We start from the raw sequence: 24267 nt of genomic DNA, 5'->3' as shown, positions 1-24267 counted from the left end.
TCAGGGGCATCAAACTGAGCCCCACCCGAGCGACAGGTGTCTAACTGGCTACCCTAACGCTTGTTAACAGACTAGATCGTGGAACCACAAGAAAATGCGGAGCTTACTCCCTTTAATCAACTGCATGACGACTTACCGCAAATTAAGAAATGAACATACCATGCATCACTAACAGCACATCTCCTCATCCATTTCTGACAAAAGCGGCTTAAGTGCATCGAGTTATGCCCTATTATGCCGGTGCTCGGATCGCATTTGATAGATAAGGTGTCGTTTCAAGCTAGTGAACCCGCGACAGTACAAAATCCATTTTATCCAACTTCTCTTATCGCTCATCTGAGCGCACCACTGACAATATTTTCAGAGCTTCTCTACAAGAAAAGGCTTCATGCTCATGCTGCCAGTTTGATTTAATACCACAATCGACCCAGTCTATCTAGAGATTTTTCGACTGAAATTGGCGCGTCACCGAATATAATGCAGGCGAAGTCATATGCATGACGATAGCATTAGAATTGATGACGGGGCGTATATAACTAGCTCCTTGATGACCTGAACTATTTGAACCGTAGCGGCAGGCCCACCCCACCAACATTTGCGCCCATCTGCCTTGCTCCACCGCATCGGGACGGCTCGGCTTCAACACAGCACACGCTCCTTCAAAACACCGACTCCTTCCTGGACCCAGCCTGCCGGCGGCTGCTTTCTACAGCTCGGGGCCTCACAGCATGGGTGGTTCCGCTGTCTGCCGCCTTTGCCGGCGCGGGCAGGGGTCATGCGTGTCCAATCCGGTGCAGGCAGTCCGACTGCTCATCACTGCCGGAGAAACAGCCCGCAGGCGGCGGCGTAGGCGCCGTGACGACCCGCGCTGCGGCACGCCACCGTCCCGCAGACGCTCTCGTTTTTCACGCAGCGCGCGCCAGTGAGAGCGTCGAACATCTGATAACAAACGGAGCGATGTGTGCGCAAGGGTAAGCGCAGGAGTCGCGAAAGGGTAAGCGCAGGAGTCACGAAAGGCGTGCGCAGCTTGGCTCTAGCGGGCATGCAGCAGGTTGGCATAGTCCGTGGAATGGACACCCATATACTGTACTTTTGTCGCACGGAAGAATGTGCCCGTGAGTGGTTCGGTTTTTCGTCATGACCTGCAGCTGACGAATTCGCTTTCTTGCGGCCTCAATTTCATACTGGTATCATGAACGAATTCGCCAGTGCTTGCAGCAGCAAAGCCGGAAAGCAGAAGTGGATTTTCTGGATAGCAAGGGTTCCGACCACTGCAAATGAGTGACGTGTCTCCACAAGCATCACGTCACACGGAATCTGCCGGCCGTTTCCTCACTCGAGCCCATCCGTCGAACGTTACGCTGTGAAAGCGACTGGCAGCAATTCGATGTCATAACTGGCGAAGTCCTCGGCGACGACAGATGGAATATGCATGCAGTTTTGAAATTTGGTCTCCCCTCATGCATGGGCTGTCTCCATACGAAGGAATGCATAGGGTATCGATCTTGGAGACAGTACGGCCATGGAGGAGGCTGAATTCGTGTGATGTTTCTATGACGCCACACATCTCTGGGCGACTTAACATAAGGTGACGCGAAATAGTCTGCACAAGTTCGCGTGCGCCTAGCACCGAGAGGAGAGGATTTCAAGTCTTAAGAAGGGCGTAACTGTGAGCTACTGAGAATGGTCTAGGAAATGGGTTTCTCAGGTTCGACCCCCGTGCAAATGTGAAACAGGTCTTTGATCTGGCTCACATTGGTTTACAAGCCGTGCAGACTCAACCATAGATGACTTGTTCTTTGAAGCATGCAAACATATGGCAAGAAACAGTAAGCATCATTTCTCATTCCTCGGTTAAAAAATATGCGGTAGTGTGTTAAGCCGTCATTAAAGTATTCTAGCGCGCACATGCAAGAAGTGGTCTCTACAGAAGTGGCGTGTGTTGGAACTCTGCACCCCAGAGCGCCGCCTGCAGCATTGTACAAGATCAACCCTCTATTTCGATTGAACTTCCCAAAGTCATCGTGCTTCTAGCCGATATGCATCTACTCAGCAGGAATGAGCAAGAACATTACCGAAGTACACAAATGCCTGCATGCTGTGTGCACCTAAAATAATCACACAGCCGGGACGATAAAGGTCATGACACAACGCTTCATCGGACAGCATCATCACTGACTGCAACTCGCGAAGAATACACCTAGCGCCTCACACAGGGGTGTGCACATACCACTCCCCTCAGTGGACTTCTAGTTGCAGCAGAGGAGGGTCCAAAAGGTTCTTCCGGCGCAGAGGCAAAAATGACTTTGTATCTAATGTAGTGTGGTGCCCTGAATCCAATGGTAAGCATATTTCCCTACGACGTTCGTCCTTAAGCATTCCTTACGGAGGTAGTAAAGGGAGTTTACTGGTTTCCTTACTGAAATGAGATGCAGTCTCACGTCTTTTTCAGCTGCAATCAAACCACAGCACAGCACAGCACAGCAACTAGAGCTGTGTCGCTGTCCTTGAAATAAGTTAAATTCATGAATATTAGCCTCAAAAGGCAGGCGTTCGAGGAAACTAGATATTTAAACAGCAAAGTCAGCGGCATACGCATGTGTGCGTTTCTGTGTGTGCTGGCGTGTGTTGGTGTGTCCAGACGTATTACCGAGACGCCCATCGCAGACGGCTGCACCGATGGCGGTGGCACTAACACATACCACAAGCGCAGCCATTGCCGCCCCGACATCGGTGACGGCCGTAGTGCATGCGATAAAGGGAGCATATTGGCGGCTTCCGTGACGGCAAAACCTAGCATGCATGAGGAGACGAGCAGAGCCGACCTGAGGACTGAGAGAACATGTCGCAATAGCTTGAGCTGCAGTGAACGGAATACCTCCTTTTTGGGGGCACTTACTATTTGTGTTAAACATACGAAATAGCTCAGACATTTAAGCTGCTTACCCTGCCGAGCTTCCGCACGACAATGTTCCACACGTCGTGATGCACCCTCACTGTTACAAGGGGTGGTCCTTCAGCCTAAAGCGCCCTACAGACATCAACGCTTAAGACTGCTACGCGTTTCACATGCGGTACCGACCAGGGCACTTTAATCTTATGCCCCCAACGGCAGGCTATTCCAGAAGCTTTTTTAGACTTTGGCCTCAGCCTATATTTTGGCCGTAGCGAACCGTATAGGGGCTGAACATATTGTTAAAAAGCTACCTACCAATGCAGTGATACAGGGATCAAGATCATGACAAACCTGTGCGGTGTTCGTCAGCCACTGCTCCAGTTGTCCATCAGTACATGTTTTGGAATTGTAACTGTGGTATCCTGTGTGCGCAGTATATATTTTTTCAGGAGTTGCCGCTGCCGCGGTTCAAGGCATGCGACGGCCAAAAACTGTTATCTGTGGTAGTCACCACCCTGATTGTGCGCTTTTTTGACGTGGTGAACTATGCACAGATAAATGTGTTCCTGCTGCGAGTAAGTGGTGGTCGCGAGCGCAGACTATGCAGCGTTGGTGGGCTGCCACTGCGATTGGGCGGAGGCAATGGCATCGCAGAATATTGACCACGTTTAACAGGGAGTCGTCAATTCACGCATGCACTGGAATCTTAGAAAAATAATCAAAGCATGCTTTGCATAACTGGGACGCCAATCAATATGAGGTAGCAAAAGTCGGCGTGACCTGAGACTAACGACGCAGGCTCTATGCGCGGCAAAGGGGGCATGCACCATTACCATATATATTCGATATCCCGAGCATGCGGAACAACATTGCGAGGGCAAGGTGTTCCATTACAGACCGATCCATTAGTGCTACGCAGCTTACAAACTATTAATTCAGAAGTGCAACAAAATGGGGCCACGGGGCAATGCCCCCTCCCCCCCGAGCCATGTTGTTTACTTTAAATACTGAGAAATTTGGCAGGAATTAGGTCCAAATTCGCAGGAGATCGGAGAAATTTTGCATTTCTGTCTACGCTACGCCTGATCCACAGTATGTTGTTGAGACACAGTTTAACGTAAGGTCCTCGTAGTGGAGTTGCAGGCACAACAGCGTCGTCCTGTGCAGCGAAGCAAGCGGGAATATGTTGTCAAGGTTTTTCCCCACTGCTGCGGGAAAGACCAGTTGACTTTATCAATTCAAGAGCAGATCACGTATTATGTGTACCCATTGCTCCACAGCACCATGGTATTCATGATCGGGAATTTCGAGATTCTGTTTTGTGCGGATGAGACCGTTTTCATATTTGTTTCTTGTTTCAGTAGCTAAGGGCTGATCTTATTGCCTTATATGTACGCAATGGTTCAGGGAGCAAGCTCCGAGCCATTGCAGCAGTTGGGAACTAATTTCGGTCATGCTGGAACGTCAGACATGAGAATAGAATGTCATATGCGACGTTCAGCCAGCCTGGAACATCTTACGGCTTGACGGGTTGGAGACGCTTATGCCGCTGTTCATTTCCTCTATACTGATGCATTATTTCTGGTACTTTTGAAATCTTCAACTGTTTTTACAAAGCCACTGATTTATCTGGCTCCAGTCGCATATGACCTGGTGATGGCGTGATCGTCGTATTTACTTCAGTGTAGGTTTGGAGCGTGGTCCATGCTGCCCAGCCATGGATCCTCTGATCACCGCGTGGGCTCGTCAGCTGTGAACCTATAGATGCTACAACGTTTACAAAATAAAACTGAGCTCCTTTATCTCTGCTCACTTTCCATGTTATTATCAGCGGCTCTAGGAAAAGAAGATACATAAAATCTTAACTCAGCTCCCTTGCTTCCTTTGTGCGCCCGTTTAGTTGAGACAAGCACTGCAATGTGAGACACACAAGCGTGATTTTTGTGCGTGATTTGGTGGGTAGATGCGCATTCTAATCCAGTTTATTTGGACTAGGCCCTGCTTCGATGGCCTGCTGTTCCCAGACGAGATGCGGCTGAGCTGGTGCGGCTGCTCCAAGAGAGTCCGCTTGCTCTCGGTACCCTGAGGAGGCGGTCCGGACGGGACTGCACGGCGGCCGTCACTTTCTCTATCGGTGGGGCTCTGGCGGCACCAGTCGCTGCGCCAGTCCGTCGCCACCGGCGCCGCTGCTCGCGCCGCTCAGAGCGGGGAGCAGCGGATCGCTGCAGGCCCGCACGTGCGCGCCGCTGCGCTCGGACCGCGCCGCTGCTGCCGCCGGAGTAGCGACGGCACGTCTGGCCGAGGGCCGACGCTGTCTCCGCTGGGGAATGTGACGGTGGTGCTTGATCGCTGCTGAGTGCTGATCTCAAAAGGACAGGTGACTGAGCTAGCAGAGCTATGTTTTAGTGTAAGTTATAGCTGTATCGTTTTCGGGATTCCTGACAAGACATCGGAGGTGTAGATGAGCGAACATTTGTTTGGTCGAGAGCATTAAGAAAACTGGGCATTGCATCAACTCATGTAAGGTAAGTGAACTCTACCATAGCCGCAATGATTTTTTGTGGGCTGCTGTTTTCGGCATCGTTTTGTCAAAATGTGTGTTTTTTCTCTTCGTTTGTAAATGGCTGTCGGCCAGATGACAGCGAGTGTGACCAGCGGGATAAAACAGCGAACATGTTGGGTACGTCATGCAGTCCAGTTAAGCTCTTCCAATGTCGATATGGTTTAGGACACCATAACGCACACTCATTGTCAACTGCATTACAATTAAAACATCATCGCTGACTCATGAAGACATGCGGCGCTCGGTGAGGACGCGACATGTATGGGAACCGCGCTCGCTTTTCTCTTACTCCGATCCATCACCTACTCGGCGCCCTGCCAGGTCCCCGCATCAGATCCCGTAGCGTCATAGTGCTGCCGCGGCGGGCCACGTCAGCCGACCAATTACAGCACCGGCGGCCCCGCTTCGGCGCGCGCGCAGCGGACTGGGACGGGACGGCGCCGGAACACTTTCCGTTTCCACCGGCGCGCCGTCCTCGCAGTCGACGCGCCCCAAAACGGGCCGGCGAGCCGTCTCCAGGCTGCCCCGACAGGTTTGGGGCCTGGGTCATTTCTTTTGAGGGTGCTCTGGTGAAGGGACGAGGCGCCCTACTGTTTGGATGTTCCGGTTGTTTGCACGATGACTCCTGATACCCTGCCCTGAGCGTGCGTGACCACGGCCTGTTGCGGAGCGATCGCGGTGCGCGTGACTGCTTTCAATGGTGCGCCCTGATCTCTCGGCGCGTGCAATTATCTCCTTGTAAGCCCTGATCACAGGCTTGTGAGCACGCCTCGCTCCAGCACTCTGGTAAGGAGGTGCACGGGATGTAAGGCAAGGGAAACTTCCTGTTTGGAAACATCGGCGATAGTATGTGGGTATAACATACGAACAGATGACTCAGCCTGGCAGCGTGGCAGTGATGGTACCGCATCCATTTCTGAAGCTGCGCCGACGACCACTGTTGCACTATGGCAGTTCGCTTTTTGACTGGAGCCCTGAATTACCTCCGGGAATTGAATTATGTCAAAAATATCCGTCCTGCCACGATAAAGTGCCAAGCATCGAGTCAGAATTGAAATGTTTATTCATGTGATGAACTCTTACGCTAATTGATCAATGAAGTCACTTATAACTGAATACCTCAACATACACATATTCATTGGCTGGATATATTGCACCGAGCTCCGTTCAGCGCTGGCACAAAGTGGGCTGACACAATCAGATTTAGTATACGCCCACTGAAAGCATGACTATTGTCTCGATGCTCTCCGCAATCAATGGCGAAATCGTGACACTTTTATAGCACCGTCGTGATGAGATTTACCCGATAAAAATAAACTGCGGCTCATTGCTTCAACCAAGACGGTCATTCGATAGATGCAGTTATGCTGCAATTTGACCATGGAAACTGTGTACTTGACATGATGCCCTCTACATTGCACACCGCAGGTGTGACACAACCTGTGTCCTTTCCCAACTCTGATGAGATCATAGCAATTGCACCACCTACAACTCGCATGCAACATCTACAGGCTCGGTTCAGCCTTTATTGGTCAACCCGCTCCCACACATGGCCACCCCACTGGCACCAGTGTCTCCAGCAGCTCTGCTGTCATGCGCAGACGGCGGCGGGTCCAACTCACCCGTGAGAGGGCCCCATTCTCACCGGCGCCCGGCCAGAGCACGGCGGCCCGCAGCGCGAGCGGTGCCGATTTCGCCCGGTTGTTCCGTCACGGTCGAGTGCACAAGATCCTGGGCTTGGCCACGGCACCTGACTGGACACCCCGCGCCAACACACACACACACGTGGACGGAAGCGGCCGGCCGGGGTGGGCTCTTACGAGCGGCTTGAAGTGGGTGCCAAAAGTGAAACTTTCGGAAAATCGCGGGGACACACAGTTGGCCCTTGCCACCCATGCCTGAAAAGTGATCAGTCGAGTCAACCGATTCCTTGGATGGCGGGTTTGCTTTTTACGAGCCGGATCGAAAGGCTTCTCCCCCTGCTCGTTCGACCCGCACAGAAAGGCTGTTCAAGGTGCTCTAACCCGGGTGAACACCGTGATATCTCCCCCATCTCGTTCTGTAGGGCGCCGTGTAGCACCACCCTGGACGCCGACCTGCTTGCAGATTATCTTGATGCATTCAAAACCCTTGGAATCGGATACATAACTTCAATGTAATGACTTCTATCGACTTTTTTCGCGGATATGGTGCATGCTCTGCATGCGTTCATTGTTCTGCATACTTTAATTTGCTGACTTCGCATGTAAGTGTGCGTGTGTGTGGACGGATGGAGGAGGAGGCTGTTAGCGATCATCCTCATCAATAAATAACGAAATAAGTGTTTAGAGCTCGACTGCGATTTCGAGGAGCATTATATTGCCCGCAGCCACATCGATAACAAACGCACTTCCACGTCGCACAGTACCCTGATCTGTTGCTGATTAAAAGCTCTCATCCGTCTCCATCCGTACAGTCGGTTTCTACGCTTTTATCTGCTGTGAATTCCAAGGTCTGACATCCATCCTGGAAATCCCCGCAGACCGGCAGATCCATTGCTTGCACTGAAAGCCTGTGACCAGCTGCAAAATCCTGTGCACACTTATGCCATTACAGTTGTTGGTTTTCTGCTCTGTCGAGGCCGGTGATGGTCTCGTTATCCAACAATATCCGTCCACCAAAACATAGTCCTGTTTTGTCTGTGTTGTAGAGTTGTTTTTTTGGCAGCATACCAATTGTACGTCTCCTATGTAAATCGAGTTGGGGAAGCTTTTGGGATTTTGGAGATAGTGAACCTTGCGCGAAAATCACGCCTAATCGAAAAGGTTAGACTCAATGCGTGTACTTTTCGAAGCGTACATAATTGTCTGCTTGTAAAATGACAAGAAGTAAGTTAAATGTGTAGAGAATTGCGATGTAATTTGTTGAAGCTGCGTAGCGGGTGACATCAGCGGTTGCTATGATATAACCACGCCAAAAAACGTGACCGGCCCGACCAGGCACACAATCTTAAAAGTTCCACGCAGTCGATGAGCAGATGATCTTGGCCTATTGCCGTACACGCCATTGTAAGCATCAGTCATCATATCTTTATCATAGATTTGCATACGTTTTCCCAGCCTAGTCTTGATTTTATGGGAGTCTGTTTATAATTCCGTCTAGAACCGCCACATCAAACATGACAACCAAATGCTTTTGAGCAGGGATTCGCCTTGGTGACCAGGTTTGTCTAAATTCCAACGGATTGGAAATTTTCTTACAGCGGCCCGACCCTGTGCCATCAGCTACGCTTTTCAACAGGCTGTTTATCTTACCATTGGTCCCACAGTCATGAAGTTCTCAGCAGCTAGAGGCACAATTTTTCACAAGATGTGGTCTAATATTTCCGAAGCATTTACATGCGACCTCTTTGAAGAGGATCAGCTTTCCTGAGATATTGTAACTCCGCCAAAAAGGAACCACTCCATTCGACAGCCACAGCAACCGCAAAGCTTGCAGACCTGAAACACAAAACACAACATGAGTAGGTACCGGGCCCGGACCTCGTTACTTCTTCATCACAACACGAGACCAGGGTGTTTGAAGGACGAGGAAACAACACAAAACACAACATGAGTAGGTGCCGGGCCCGGACCCCGTTACTTCTTCATCACAACACGAGACCAGGGGGTTTGAAGGACGAGGAAACAACACAAAACACAACATGAGTGAATACCGGATCCGGATCTCGTCACCCTTTCATTGTAACGACACGAGACCAGGAGGGTTTGACGGACGAGGGAGCGGGTCAGTACACTAGCGACAGGATGAGTCGTGTTGGGCATGCCGTGAACTGCGCGCGGGCCCAGCCGACGGATGGGCCGGTTTGGCGGCGATCTTTTTTTTTAAACCGCTGTTCGGATGTCGGCAAACAGACCAGATAAAGACGAGAAATGAGCTGCGAAGTGCAGGGGATGCACAGTCTGCAAACCAACCGCCCGCGCCCATCCCCGTCCGGTCAGTAGGTTCGCCGGTAGTGGGCCAGAGAGCCGATAATGCTTCCATATAAAAGGCTCTAGAAGGCAGCCCAGTAGCCGAAACCAAGGGATAATAGGGCGTGGAATTGCACGGGTGATATGTAGGCTTCGTATCGGTCTTAGCCCTCGGGGCACATTTCCCAACCACGAACAATGCCGGAGCCAGCGATGTGCATTGATCGGGGTTGGTGAAACAATGAGGGACCTCTGTGAAGGCAGGGGCGCACAGCGCCTAACCGGGTGCTCTGTGTCGGCAAGTGACCCCGTGTCGGCTGGGAGCCGTATTGGAAGGAGTCCCTGGTTACTAAAGTCCAAGGGCCCGATTGGAACACTGAAGGGACCGAAGGGCCAAGGGGCTGACTGTAGGTCACATTAAGGACCCTGTCCGTAAGGCGGTGACCTCAAATGTCAGGCAGACCCAAAGATCTCAAATACGAGACTCAGGGCCCCCGATCGGTGAAAAGGGCCGTCATACTGGCATTAAAGGGCATGAACCTGCCGGCCGGGCCCCTGAATGCGAACTCCGAGGCCTTTGGGTCCGCAAGGCGTACCCTCATTCGTTAATCCTGAGGGGCTCCTCCGACCCTCGGGGTCGAAGGGGTGGGGTTGGGTTAGGGGTACGTGCTCCCTGTTCCCTCCTTGCCTTCACCACTACTTACATTACTGGCCTCACCACAACCCACCCCACAGCTCCCCCTCGTGCCCACACATTTCCCACGCAGCCCGCTGTCCCGTTGCGCTGCTCCGCTGGGCGGCCTTCGCGGTCAGTCGTCGCCCCCGCACCCCTCTCCTGAGGCGGGGGCGCCCGCTGGGCGGGGGATCCAGTCTGCACTCAGCCGTCAGTGATCGCTGACCCGTCTCACGGAGCCGTCCAGATGCATACTGCGGAGGTGAGGCGCTGACTGGTCCGTCTCCTCTGGCGGGGAGGGGGGCGGGGTTAAGTAAGGCGAGGCACTGTCTGATCTGGCTCTGCTGGAGGGAGGGAGGTAAGCAAGGTGAGGCACTGACTGATCTGTTTTCGCTCGGGGGAGCAAAAACAGTTAGGGGAGGAGATAAGGCTTCATTATGTAAGACATCGGCTCTGTGCGTCTAGCGAGAGCTGCCACTGGTTATGCTTATTTACCTATGCCATCTTTCTGAACACTCGCGGTTATGTAAGGCATTGGCTACGTACGTTTGACGGGATCTGTCTCTGCTCGAAACGTTCGGATTATATGAGGCACTGCTCCCATCGATACGTCTGATGAGATGTACCCCGCGCCGCATCTCCGCATGCAGGCCATTGACTCCGTACGTCTGATGAGATGTACCCCGCGCGGCGTCTCCGCATGCAGGCCATTGACTCCGTACGTCTGATGAGATATACCCCGCGCGGCGTCTCCGCACGCAAGCCATTGACTCCGTATATCTGATGAGATGTACCCCGTGCGGTGTCACCGCATGCAGGCCATTGACTCCGTACGTCTGATGAGATGTACTTTCCACGGCGTCTCCGCATGCAGGCCATTGACTCCGTACGTCTGATGAGATGTAACCCGCGCGGCGTCTCCGCATGCAGGCCATTGACTCCGTTCGTCTGATGAGATGTACTTCGCGCGGCGTCTCCGCATGCAGGCCGCTGACTCCGTACGTTTGATGAGATGTGCTTTGCGCGGCGTTTCCGCATGCAGGCCATTGACTCCGCACGTGTGATGAGATGTACTTTGCGCGTCGTCTCCGCATGCAGGCCATTGACTCCGTACGTCTGATGAGATGTACCCCGCGCGGCGTCTCCGCATGCGGGCTATGGATTCCGTACGTCCGAGGAGATCTGCCTCTACTCAAAACGTCGCCGTGATGTGAACCACTGGCCCCTGCCAGATGCCGGGATCTGACTCTGCTCGACACGTCTCTGTGGCGTGAGACATTGGCCCGATGGTCCCGCTACCAGAGATCCAGTAGACATCCCGTGTGTCTGGCGGGATCTACCTGGCGTTCAGGCGTCTCTGCCATGTGAGACTTACGGCCCCGCCATCCTGAAGAGATCGCCAGCACACGAAGGGCCTTTATGGTGCGGATTAGCATGAAGCGCGTTACATTAAGCACGTGGCATTAGCCACGGTAGTATCTGAATCAATTGGGTGCTCTTCTTATGGGCATAAACCTCTCCGCTCGGTACGACCAAATCATAATTACCCAGCAACTTACGATCTTTTGAGATCATTGGATACGGTAAATCTTGCTCCAAGTCCTTAGGCACGCTATGAGCAAGTAGCTATTTACATTTAATTTGCGCTTGATTATTAATATCCCTTATGCGGTGTCTTAACCCTCGTGCTACGTGGGGGCTCAGAACTCCTCCCCTAAAGTTTTGCGAAATAACATCTGGACGGTTTTTGAACGCGACGCTGAAATTTAAGGTGAATGAGCTTACATCTTTTCTACGCAAGTAATATTGTAAGCCTCTAACCGCGACGTTTCATGGCTTTTGACTTTTTTAAAGGTCATGCTGGTTATATTTTTCGCAAAACTGGCAAATGATGCTTATTTTTCCCAGGAGAAACACTTCAAAAATAGTTAATAGCTGTTGAAGCTTTTAGAATGTTAGCTAATCTGCCTCGTTGGGTTAAAGTTGGACTTTTGAACACATTTGGTCGTATGAAAGTTAGTAGGTTATCACTTTTTGAAAGAAGGTATCTTGCAGCCTTCCAACGATGTTTTCTACATTGATGCGGCTTGTTCAATTCTTGATATAACCGGACGGACCACCGCAATGATCGCCTTCACCCAGCTGACACGATATGGTATGTCACATATCACATGTGTCGATGTACACTAGTACCCATGTGACAGTTTTCCAACATCTATTTAACGCCGTCTTCCTCACTGTCGTAGCATGCTAAGTTCTTGGGGTAGCAGGAGTAGTATAGGGACTGCTATTTTAATCGATATGACCTGACTTGACCTGGCAAAGGTCGCATTTACTATTGATCAGTCAAATGCTTCTGATGCGGCTCAACGAGACTTTCTCTATGTCACTTCTCCGTGCTCTAACTTGCTTAGTTATCTATATCTTATTTAGTCTTTGGGGTCTCTCTTGGGACGAAGGTAATAACTCTCGCCGGAAGAGGGCTGCCTTCGGCGCATTTTACGTTTAAGTCCAAACAGCAGTCACGCTGACCTCCATACGATCGGTGTTATTATGACTGATGAGGGCGTACATCCAGTTTGTGTATGCAGGGCGCGGATCCAGCGCTGCTCGCTATCTATGTATCCGTACACTCCCAGCGCGAAGCTGTCGATGTGCTGCGATTGCTTCCAAGCAGCGTAGTTCTACGAGCTGAAGCCCGTTGAGTCCAGTCGGATTATCTAACGAGCGGTCCGTGGTTGGGTTTTCCCCGCTTCCCTCCCATACCACACACCAGTCTACCAAGACTGATTTCGATGCAACGGGCTTCGCGGTCTCGCGCGCGTAAGTCATGTCATCCCGCGTCTTGTCGATAAAAACTGGTCCCTATGGCTGCCGGGTCCGCTCGGTCGACCCTGGCGGACACGCATCGCACTCACGCCACCTGCGGCGCTGGCAAAAAGCGGCCAGGCGACGGCCGGTTGGCGGCCGAGGCCTGTTCGGGACCTGGAGGTATGCTGTGGAGTGCTGATGAGAGGATGATCGAGAGGGGCAGCCCGTCACGGCGCGCGACCGCAAACGGTGCTCCTCGCTTGCGACAGTCCGGCAGAGCGCGGGCCGCGGAGCGGCGCTGGCGAGTGGAGATCGCTTCCAGACCTGACCGCCGAGCCCTTTTGTCAGGAGCCCCGGTGACGAGGGCGTGCGATGATCTATGATAGCCTGCCTCGCTGCAAACACGGAGTCACGCTGACTGCGGGTGGGGTTGGGGAGAAAGGAAGGTGCCCGTGCGGCCTCAAACAACCATAGCCGCTGGCACTCAGCCACTGCGTCGGCATCAACATCTTCCGCTCAAGATTGTTCGCAGACGACCTCAGCCGAGCTTCCCGTCACACGCGCTCTTCCTCCCACGAAGACGGCGAGAAGGCTGGCGGCCGGAAATCCGGAGATGCGCCGTAAAAAGTGGTCGCTCTTCCAGAAGGCGGCCACGGCGTAAGCGGAGCGTGTCGGCGATAGCGGGTTGCGTCACAAGGCTACTGCATGGCTGAGGGAGCAGCGCTTACAGCGAGTGGACGCTCAGTTTGTGATGAGTCCCGCGATTTCAAGGTGACGTAAGGCGGGGATTACGTGGCACCGAGCGCGGTCACGGAGCCGGCGGTCGCCTGCCGAGGTCGGCATGAGGCGCGGGGCACCACATGGAGGAAGTTCACTTCCATTCGGGGCTCTGAGCCCGGCTTCAGACGCGATGGCATACAGTCTTCAGGTGATGCTGAGGCTGAGATGTGCCGCGTCGCGCACGCAACGGTTTTGTTTGAGCTGTGTCTGTCAGGCACAGACAGCGCCGTGGCCAGCGCAGAATGTGGCGCGCACCTGGCCCGACTGCATTCGGAGGGTGCACTGATCCACTGGGCGTGCTATGACCCCACGCCTTTTTGACCCGCACACAGTGAACGTTAAACGCATTTCTTCACATTTCACGTTGCCATTTTGCAACACATATGAGCGAGAGATGCGTTGCTTTATAAGCCGGCATTGACCGGGCTCCTCAGCAGCACGCCATTGACCGGAGGGGGCAGAGTTGACCCACCCCGCTGCTTATCTCAAAAACGGCCGCGGCGAATTCAGAAATTCAAATCACAATCGATAGCGCCGTGACATGCGATTTCAGACCACAGAACAAGCTGAAGTGTGTATTTAGGTCACAGGCCAAGGTCAAGTTCTTAAGATGTTACTTTGGAATATCTGACCGCTCCCACAACGCATTTCATTTAGAAGCGTATCTTATGGTGTGAAATCATTGCACCCTGATTACACATGCTGCATAGGATGGTTTCTTATGTTATGTGCCCCGCACTAGGCCTAGAGTCAAGGTAGCGTGCAATGAAAATTAGAGATGAAACCTTGGTCTGTATGTCTGTTTTTATTTATTCATTTCTGTCATACTAGAACCATCTAAACGGGAAGTGGGAAAGCTTAGCCTCAGTCATGGGTAGCAAACACGAAGCAAGAGTTGTTACTTGTCTATAAACCGTCTAAGGTCAAGGTCAATCGGTTGTCGACGGTGGTGGACAATCCGTTGCATCTATTTTAGGATTGTTTTCGACGGTTCAGTCCTGTCGACAGAGCAACACAATACCCCTGAGCCCCGCCGCCGGTCACATGGTCGTCGGTTTACGTGTGAAACCGGTAAACGGCTTCAGTCGCCCGTCACCACGCCGCCGCGGCAGACCTGAGCCCCGCCGCCCGCGGCCGCGGTCCTGAGCCCACCCGGACATGGGCAATATGCGCTGCGATGTATTTCAAGCCATACCTCAACCATTGTTACGGGTAATTACCTGCAATTTGGTACGGACGCCCTTTATAGTCGTATCTAGGACCCGTTTTGCCATGTTTTCAGAATTGTGAATCTGAGACCAAAACATGCTGATTGCACTTTTTATCTTTTTTAAACTTGACGTGCCAATATTTCAAGGTGCAATGTTGAAACAATGGGACAAAACATATCACTGATGGACTAATTGCCTCCCATTCCCCGTTTACAGATATAAAATATGTTCATTCTTTCGGCTTCCGTGGCAGTTTCTCCACGGCCATGCACTTCCGTCAAAACCGGCAAGCATGACGTCACTCTGATGTCACTCACGCTCGATCCATCACGGTAGCATAGCTATTATTTTGACAACAGGCGTGGAGCCCATCAATTGACAGCTACTGAAAAAACCCGATGTCTCAAGGCAGCGATGCCTCAAGGCGCTTTTTGCATTATTGCGAATATTGAACAAAGAACAAGTTGACCCCCGGTCAATGCCGGGTTTTAAGGAGTACTACAGTATCATTTGTCCGTGAATTGAAGCCGGTAAACCCTCAGCAAAAAAGTCATTCAGACCAACAGTCACCGATTTGCTTCTTTGTTTCTAGCTTTTTTACTATTGCCTGTATGACCCATTATCCAACCAACATCCACCTGTCATGCCGCATTATTCATCCATGACTGAGATCAGGGTTCTCACATAGCGTCGGCTTGTCGCGAGGACACTGATATGTGAACAACCTCATAGTTCAAAACAATAAAGCGTCTGCAGCGGTTCTATTGCAATTCCAATACTGTTGCAATCCGGGGGTTTTACCCTAGTGACATGACATGGCCGCCCCGCTGCAATACTTCCCTCTCCTTATTGGAGAAACAGGATGCTTCGAATAGGATTCGCACCCTCGTGGCACACACTACCGCCGGGTGGTAAAGGCGACGTGCTCTTGATGGATACGCCTGTCGAAAATATTTCGCTACAGCTCGGGACGGAAGCATACCAAGTCGCGTACCTGCATGCTTCATTGCCACAGATGTGTCTTCAAACACTTTTAATTGAGGGCCATTGTCCAATGACAGTGTTGTCCACTTCCCGTGGCGCATTTCGATGACGCAGCACGCTTAAAAGCAATGACGAGACGTCATTCGCACCATCACGCCGGTATGCTCCGCACTCCCCCGAAAACTTTACTGCCAGACGCTGCAAACCACATGCCGCAACCCAGCGAGCATGCAGGCCCAGCGTGAGGTCGGAGACTGCCCACGGCCGTCGGACCGTCTTCGCAGCCGCCGGGTCAAAGTGGTGGCGTCAGTGACGCGTCGCGTGACCACGACTCCACCTGTGTGACGTTTCACTTGTGTCGGTTTTCTCCGGCGGCCGGTGGCGCGTGCCAGCTGCCGCCGCCGCGTGCGACGCTGCCGACGCAGCGAAAGTGGTGGGCGCGTGGTTAGTACGTGCGTCCGTGAGGGGGGGGGGGCGGGGGGCAGGCGTGTTTGATGGCGAGTGAAGCCGGACCGCCCGTGCGGAAACACAACGCCCGGGACGCCCCCGATCGCGACCATGACGGGCGGCGGCATCGAAAGGGAAAGGCCGCGCGCAGCCGACACCTGGCTCGTCTGAACGGCGCGGCCAGCCCGGTCAGGCTCGATATGGCGCCGGGCTCACCCGCGCCGGGCGCGGGCGCTGAACATCCAGGTCATTGTCACGCTGAAGGCGTTTACAGCGCACCGAGAGTTGCCGAATTGTGAAGCGTGGGGCGGGGGGTGGGGTGGGGCAGAGGTGTGACGCTGGCTCCCGCTTACGATGCGGTCTGGGCGTCACTCGCTCCCATCGGCGGCCCGTGGAACACGGTAAACGGCGCCAAGCCACAAGCTGACACCATGTCCCTCGAGCTTACGTAAATCACCACGGTCCTTCCTGTCTCGGCAGCGTGGTCAGCCCGCGGATGCCCGTTCGTCATTCCAGCGAATGACCCCCGTTCCGACGCGGTATCTGGAGGTAGGCATGACTTGCACACGGGCCACCGGACGGCCGGCTTTTGAACATCAGGCTTAGAGGCGGGCGGCTGCCTCTGCCGCTGGCTCGCGTGTGGCCGAGCGCTGCAGACAAGACTGATCGGCACCACCGCCGTCTGCAGCCGACCGCTCTCCTCGGCCATGTCATCTCTGCATGTACAAAAAAAAGCAGAACGCGAGCAGGTGCATCAGTGAATGGAGCTCACGACCTCGACGGTAATCCGTCTCTGTGAGCATGATCCGTCGGTTTCCTGAGCGTTTGTTGGTTTGAAGCTCATGCTATCAGCGGTCGGTAGCACGCAATGTAAGACACGTCACGAACAAGCAGCCACGTTGGTGGCAACGGCAGGGTAATATCACGGTCGGGAAGCCCACCAGCTTACCAGGAATTCCCACCGTAAGAAGATCCAATGAGCACCGCAACGCTGGCGACGCAGATCTCAAGGCATTCCAGATTCCCGTTACTTATCGTCTTTAGATTTACTGTAATACGTCGAATAACGACGCCGATCATTTTGGCCTTGGTGCTTTTCTCGTCAATGGATGCTCATTTCCAACTAAACAATCGCTTAGCGAATTTCTCTTCTTTTCCCTCTTCGCATGAGCCACAAACCACGCACCTGTCACCAGATCGTGTGACATATGTTCCGTCTGTCGCGGTTGTGTAAGACGCATAGCATCACGACTGGGCTCCCTGTAATATGTTTAAGCTTTCCCAGCGTGTCCCATCTGTTGTGGTTTTATCATTGTCCGATGCGGCAGCCAATGCCGCGAGCTGTTCGGAAACGACATGATGTTTCCGTCTTGAGCGCGGTGGCTGTTGATGATGATGTTGATGTGATGCGGCTGATGATGATGATGATGATGGCTGTAGGATGTTCGATCATTTGTGGGGTTCAGGCCGACACGTACCTACCGTTTAGATGCTTTGGAAGTGAACACAGTAGGCAACAAACATACGCGTGATCAGGTAAAACATGCCTTCGTGGTCATGCTGCTAGCGTTGCTATGCTTCTTTCCGCACCGCTGACACCCTATGAGCGAATGTCATCCACAAACGATCGTCAAGGTTCTGTCAAAGCCTGCATTCCTTCATCGCTGCCGCCACTGCATGAGCTTATCGGGCCGTTACACGCCGACTCAACCAGCTGAGTCCATACCATCATCTCAGATCAGAACAAGGCTTAGTCTTTAAGATTGCCTAGTACTCCGATCATGATTCTGAACCTTTAAAACCTCTACGCCCAGCTGTTTTCCGTTGACGACGTCAGAAAGTTACAGAATGATACGAGTGCACGAAGTGGAGCGATGGTGACGCCGCAGCCATAGCTCGCTTGTATCTGAAAACCGCGTTTGTGGTGATGCAATGGGATAATTAGTTATATAAAAACAAGCTGAATTATTGACATAATTTTTGTATTGCTATGCTGTTCTAATTGCAAACTATATTTCCCGGGCTAATGACATGTTCCATTCGTTCGAAACATTCTTTTCATAGTCCTCCTTTAATTCTTCATCAGGAATCATCGGGTGAATGGTGGTGACTCACTACACACTCGCACAGTGCGGATGCTATCGCCGGAGGGACCGGCGTGGTACGGCACTCCCGGTGGCTGGCCCGTGCGCCACCCAACCCCTGTTGGCCAGTGCGACCCGACGCCATCAGCAGTTGTCGGCCCCCTCCCGAGCTGGTCCAGAAAGGCGACTGCAGACCGCTAGAGCCAAACTTAGGAGAGATGATAGTGTAGCGTGTAGCAGCCTCCTCTCTCACCCGCAATGGCATCGGTTGTCTCAACTGTGGCTCACTTAGTGGCGTGAGATTCGTCTGGTTGGACGGGCCTACGTGCGCAGATGTTTTAAAGCGTTCATATCTTTCAAAAGGGAGGATTTGCGCTAATTATCGACTTGATTTTTGGCCTAGCTCTGCATTTGGCTATTTATTTTTCGACTAAATTCGGCATTCAACCTAATTTCTGCACTTCTGTGGCTATGCGTGTAGAGGCGCCAAACATGGCGGTAGGTTTGCAAATAGGCTCTGCAGTTCAGTTTCGTATCACGCGGACGCACGGCTGAATAGCTCCAAAAGATTCGTCATCGTTTTTTTCATACATCTCATGCCCATGTCTCTATATGTCTGTGTTGTCTTCCCCGAGATCAATCACGCATAACACTGAAGATCGATTCCTATTTTTCATTTTCGCCGACTCCATCTTTTATCTTCCCTTTTGTATCCGCTGATCTCGTTTGAGATTACATAGAAAACAACACGTTCTCAGGAAGACGCTTTAAGCAAGCGTGTGCTTCTTACCAAGCATATAATACATGTACGATTTGCACACATATTAGATTCAATTGACAGCATTTCTGGCGGTGTTGGTGCCTATATTTCGGTCAGAAACTGATGAAGCCCTTGCCATTCACGAGACCCATATTAACTTTCAAACGACGACAAACAACACAGCAAGAACATTTCATGACAGCGTATAATCTTCAGCAAATCTCGAGTATCGGGTACAATGGGTGCGTAAAAAATCTCTCATGGCAGGTAGGCGCAAGCCAGATGTCAGCTCAGCTGTGCTGACTGGCGCTTCCCCTAGGGCAGTCAGCGTGGCATTCAGACCCTCCTATGGCAGTCAGAGTGGCATTCAGACCCTCCTATGGCAGTCAGAGTGGCATTCAGACCCTCCTATGGCAGTCAGAGTGGCATTCAGACCCTCCTATGGCTGTCAGAGTGGCATTCAGACCCTCCGTGGCGATCAGACTGCTCTGGGTGTCTTCGGGCGAGCTTAGCAGCCGTGTGGACGGTGATGAAGGTCCAGTTTTGCTAATAGTTCCTAAGCAGTCTCCGGGCTGTTTAGAAATCCGCTGAATGGGGCTAAGTCTGGGCCCCAGCTGAAACGGATCCTACGTGTTTGACGTGCCCGACTGTGGGATGAGGCTCGATGAGCCCGACCTAGACGGATCCGGTTTGGTCGCCGAGTCCGAATGAGGCTAATCTGTGGCCTCAGAAGGCTTCACGGGGACCTCGTTTCTGTATTCTGTGCATAGCTTGTCTCTAACTTATGTAAGCTTTAGAAGCGAACCCTGGCCAACACTGAGCGCACAGGATACAAACCTTCATTGGTGGTGTTGGGACAGGGTGCAACCCTTTATTGCGACAGTGTGCGGCCTTTAATTGGTCGTTTTGGGATAGCGTGCAGCCCTTTATTGAGACAGGTTACAGCCCTTTACTGGGGCAGGGTACAGCCCTTTATTAGGACAGGGTACAGCCTTTTATTAAGACAGGGCGCAGCCTCTTATTGGGACAAGGTACAGCCCTTTATTAAGACAGGGTGCGGCCTCTTATTGGGACAGAACACAACCCTTGATTGAGACAGGGTACAGCCTTTTATTGAAACAGGCTACAGCCCGTTATTAGGACAGGGCGCAGCCTCTTACTGGGACAGGGCACAGCCCTTTATTTGTCGTTTTATGCTCCGGGTTAAAAGGCTTGACACAAATCCTTCCTTTTGAGAGCTGTGAACGCTTCATCATCCCTGTGCACGTAAGTCCGTCTACGCGGACAAAGCTCACGCTGCTAAGTGATGCACAGCTGAGACGACCGATGCCATTGGGTGTGGGGGAGTACGCTGGTAACCATGATAACTGTATCTCTTAAACAATGATTCTAGCCGCCTGAATTACCTTTCTGGACCAGCGCGGGAGGTTAGTGGTATTGGCGCTGGCCGGCCCGGCCGGCCGGGGGCTGGGTGCCGGAGAGGGCCGGCCGGCCGGGAGCCCCGTACAGAGCCGTTTCGCCCGACCGTGATCGCACGGCACTTTGCGAGTGTCTAGCGAGCTTGTGCTGTTCTTTTGATAGTTTTCTAATGCGGCAATTCCGGAAACCGAGGTTTGTAATGTATCGAAAGTATTATCGAGTTGGGGAATGGAGTTCTTTTGATCGAAAAGCGTAGCAATCCAATAAAGGTGTCGATAATCCACCTTGCTTTTGTAATTTCACCTCGGACATTTTGTTACTTGCATAATGCTGTTATCTAATCGAAAAATGTGGAATAGCTGAGCAGTCATCGCTTTCCTTTGCGCATTTCTGGCATTCCGTCACGTTCATACGCCTTCTTCAACGAAGGACGGCTGCGCGCAGAGGTCCAAAAGCTTCAGAATCCTGATCGGAGCGCAAGATAACTCCGAAATCAAACTGTATGCATATCTGTGGCGGTAGCATGTAAAGTTGCACGTTTAATGGTTGAGTTGGCAGCACCCGTCTATCAATCGTGGTGTGAAACACTCTATAACCAATCACCTGCTCATGTCCCTCGCCCCTCACAATCTCCTCAATGGGGGTGCCGATAGTGTAGTGGTTGATGCATTTGCATTAACACGCGCCCCCGGCTAAGATACCCTTCGCTCGGGTGGGGGTCAATTTGACCCCCCTTGAAATCTCAGGAACTAAGAAGACTAGAGACACCAAGTTTTTGGGGTGTGTTGACCTGTACGTGAACTCACTTAGGCCAAAATTTGAGCTTCCTAGGTCATGACCTTCAGGTCAAACAAGGCCAAACAAGGGCAAATTCCAGGTTGGTCTCTTAAGTGCCCCAGAACCTAGGAAACTGTTTCTAGCAAAAGGTCACAAACCCATTTGGGGCAGTGACCTTGTTTGACATTTTCAAGGTCATGGTGGCCAAAATCATACAAGACTGCTCTGAGTTTTGCATTTGAATAACCAGCAAAGATTACGCCAGGCAGCATGTTCCTAAATCGTCGACCCAGGACATCTTAGGTCAATGGCTTTTTCTGACCTCTAAGAAGTCAGTGGACGATGTATAATGCGGTTCCTGCCGTCAATAAATTCGAAATGAGCAACACAAACTATCGCATACAGCAAGCCCTAGAGTAATAAATCGGGCTGGCTGTGACCTTAGTCTGACCTTTATGTCTGACCTCAGGTCAACTTAATTTACTCATTCAATATGTGTGGTGCCTAAGATAGCATCTCAGAGATGTATGGCTTCGTCAAACACCCCGTTATTGTATCAGATTGGACGATTCCCTAGAAATTGCCTTCGCTGAAACCATCGCCTGACTTCGACCTGCCACAGGTCAACGACCTTACAAGGTGCATCTAAATTTGTGTTGTCAAACGATCCACTATCCAATTTTCTACAGCTGTGCAACATTGGGCGCGGCCATGCCGTGCCGTTCGAAAATCATTCTGGAAAACCTTTGGGGGTCAATTTGATTCCCCCCAGCCGAGCTCGTGGGTGAGAGGCAGGCGATGCCATATAGTCTCAGCAGCTGAGAACGTCGTAAAGCCCCAATGACATGACACATGACGATCTCTTCAATGTTCCAATTTATGTAGAAGGCATAATTATGGTGATGTAAAATGGGCGCCTCCTTCGGATCACTCTCATAAAAATGCATCGCTGTACGCAATATATGCCTCATGAACGTTCGCTATTAATGCTTTGCGACGCACCCAGCTGCCGAGACCACATGGTGTCGCCTGCCTCTCAACCTGGCGGGAAGGGCGGGCACTGCGGGAAAATGAAGCCCGTGCCTTTGGCTTCCCAGCCGCGCAGCTCAATCACCACACCATCTGTACCCTAGGCCTCATGAATGCGCATTACATGAATACATTCTTATACTTGTTTATGTTTCCCGAATCCGAGCTGGGTGTCTTAACCTAAAAGCGAGTCCGAACCCAATGTTTCTTGATAAAATTGGCGAGTTGGGTCCCATTCATTTTTAAGATAAAATAAGTGACTTGAATCCAAATCATAAATGGTCCCAATCCGAAAAGACTGCGATGCGTCCCGATCGCCACACAGGTTGCAGCACGATACGACTCACGCGCCCCCTCCCCGTGTGCCGCAGCCCCTAACGCCAGCCGGGCCATTTCAGAGGGTGTGTCGTCCGACCATGATACCGCGCTGCCGGGCCCGCCTGCTGCTGGCCTGCCTGGCCGCTGCCGCCGCCGCCGCCCCATCCGTCGCCAGCGCCGGCACCGTGATCGCGCCGCCCTGGGTGAACGTCGCGCTGAACCCGTGCTCGGCGAGCAGCTGGCAGCTGGTGCACTGGCCTGCCGACGGCCGCTGCTACCCGATCTTCCAGCAGGGGCCCTGCTCGCCGACCCAGGAGCTGACGTGGGACCGCGTCGCCGGCCAGCCGGTCTGCGTCTGCCCGGACGGGCATCTGCTGCATGCGCCGAACGGCCGCTGCTACCGACGGCACGCACGCGGACCCTGTCCGCGCCGCCACTACCTGGTGGAGGATGTGGCGACGAGTGCGCCCACGTGTCGCCGGCAGGGCCGCTGCCCCCCGGGTGAGCTGTTCTGGCCGGCGGAGGGCCGCTGCCACCGCTACCTGAGCCGCGGCCCCTGCGGCAAGGGCGAGCTGCTCACCTTCAGCCGCGCCACGCACGAGCCCGTGTGCGGCTGCAGCCGCCGGTACATGGCGCGCACCTACTGGCCGCACACCGACTCCTGCTACCAGCAGATGACGCGCGGTCCGTGCCCACACGGGCTCGTGTTCTTCTACAACAACACGCGCCGCCTGGCCGAGTGCGGCTGCCACGCCGGCCTGCGCGAGAACTACGACCGCCGCTCGGGCCAGTGCTACCCGCAGGGCGAGCGCGGCCCCTGCCCGCCCGGCAACGTGTTCGCCTTCAACAACGTCACGGGCAGCACCGAGTGCCGCTGCCCGGCGGACAGCCTCGTGCTGCCCGACACGGGCGCGTGCCACCGGGCCTTCGCGCAGGGCCCGTGCAAGCGGAACCGGTTCGTGGCGCCGCGGCCGGAGGCGCCGCACCAGGGCGTCTGTGTGACCAACCCGTGCCGCCGCGGCGAGCTGTATTTTCCAGCCGACCAGTACTGTCACCGGATCGGACGGCGCGGCCCCTGCCCGGCCGGCCAGCTGGTGCAGTACGAGGAGTTCCGCGGCATCAGCTACCGCGGCGCGTGCGGCTGCACCAAGCACTTCACGCAGAACTTCTGGCCGGCGGACGGCCGCTGCTACGAGCAGCAGACGCGCGGCCCGTGCCTGGCGCGCGAGCTCTTCGCGTACAACGCCACCAGCGGCCGGACCGAGTGCGCGTGCTCACCGGAGCTCGGCCGGACAGCGGCCGGACAGTGCGCCGAGCCGTTCTCGCGCGCCGGCTGTCCGGCCGGACAGGTGCTGCTGCCGACCAGCCCGGGTGAGCTGCGCTGCGGTTGTCCTGCCGGACAGCGGCCGGAGCCGGAGCGCGGCCGCTGCCTGCCGCTGCAGAGCGAGACATTCAAGGGTCTGGAGCTGCTGCGTGTGGTGCGGTGACCTGTCGGCTGGGCCGGCCACGGAAAGCGGGTGACACGGGACAGAGCGGCGCCGGCTAACCACGCGCTTTCATGCGGC

General features: G+C 53.3%; 1 protein-coding gene across 1 annotated transcript; it reads left to right on the top strand.

The window, feature by feature from the left end:
* The first annotated feature begins 5093 nt into the window (after nt 1–5093).
* On the top strand, nt 5094–24189 carry LOC119107443 (uncharacterized). Its single transcript, XM_037230887.1, has 3 exons — nt 5094–5421; nt 22783–24042; nt 24145–24189. Exons 2-3 carry the CDS (start codon nt 22801–22803, stop codon nt 24187–24189), a joined length of 1287 nt encoding a protein of 428 aa, XP_037086782.1. The 5' UTR covers nt 5094–5421; nt 22783–22800.
* The last annotated feature ends 78 nt before the right edge of the window (nt 24190–24267 follow it).

This window comes from Pollicipes pollicipes, unplaced genomic scaffold, assembly GCF_011947565.3.
Source record: "Pollicipes pollicipes isolate AB1234 unplaced genomic scaffold, Ppol_2.1 Scaffold_6686;HRSCAF=7923_pilon_pilon_pilon, whole genome shotgun sequence".
In the NCBI taxonomy this organism is placed as follows: Eukaryota; Metazoa; Arthropoda; class Thecostraca; order Pollicipedomorpha; family Pollicipedidae; genus Pollicipes; species Pollicipes pollicipes.
This window is presented reverse-complemented; position numbering and strand designations above follow the sequence as displayed.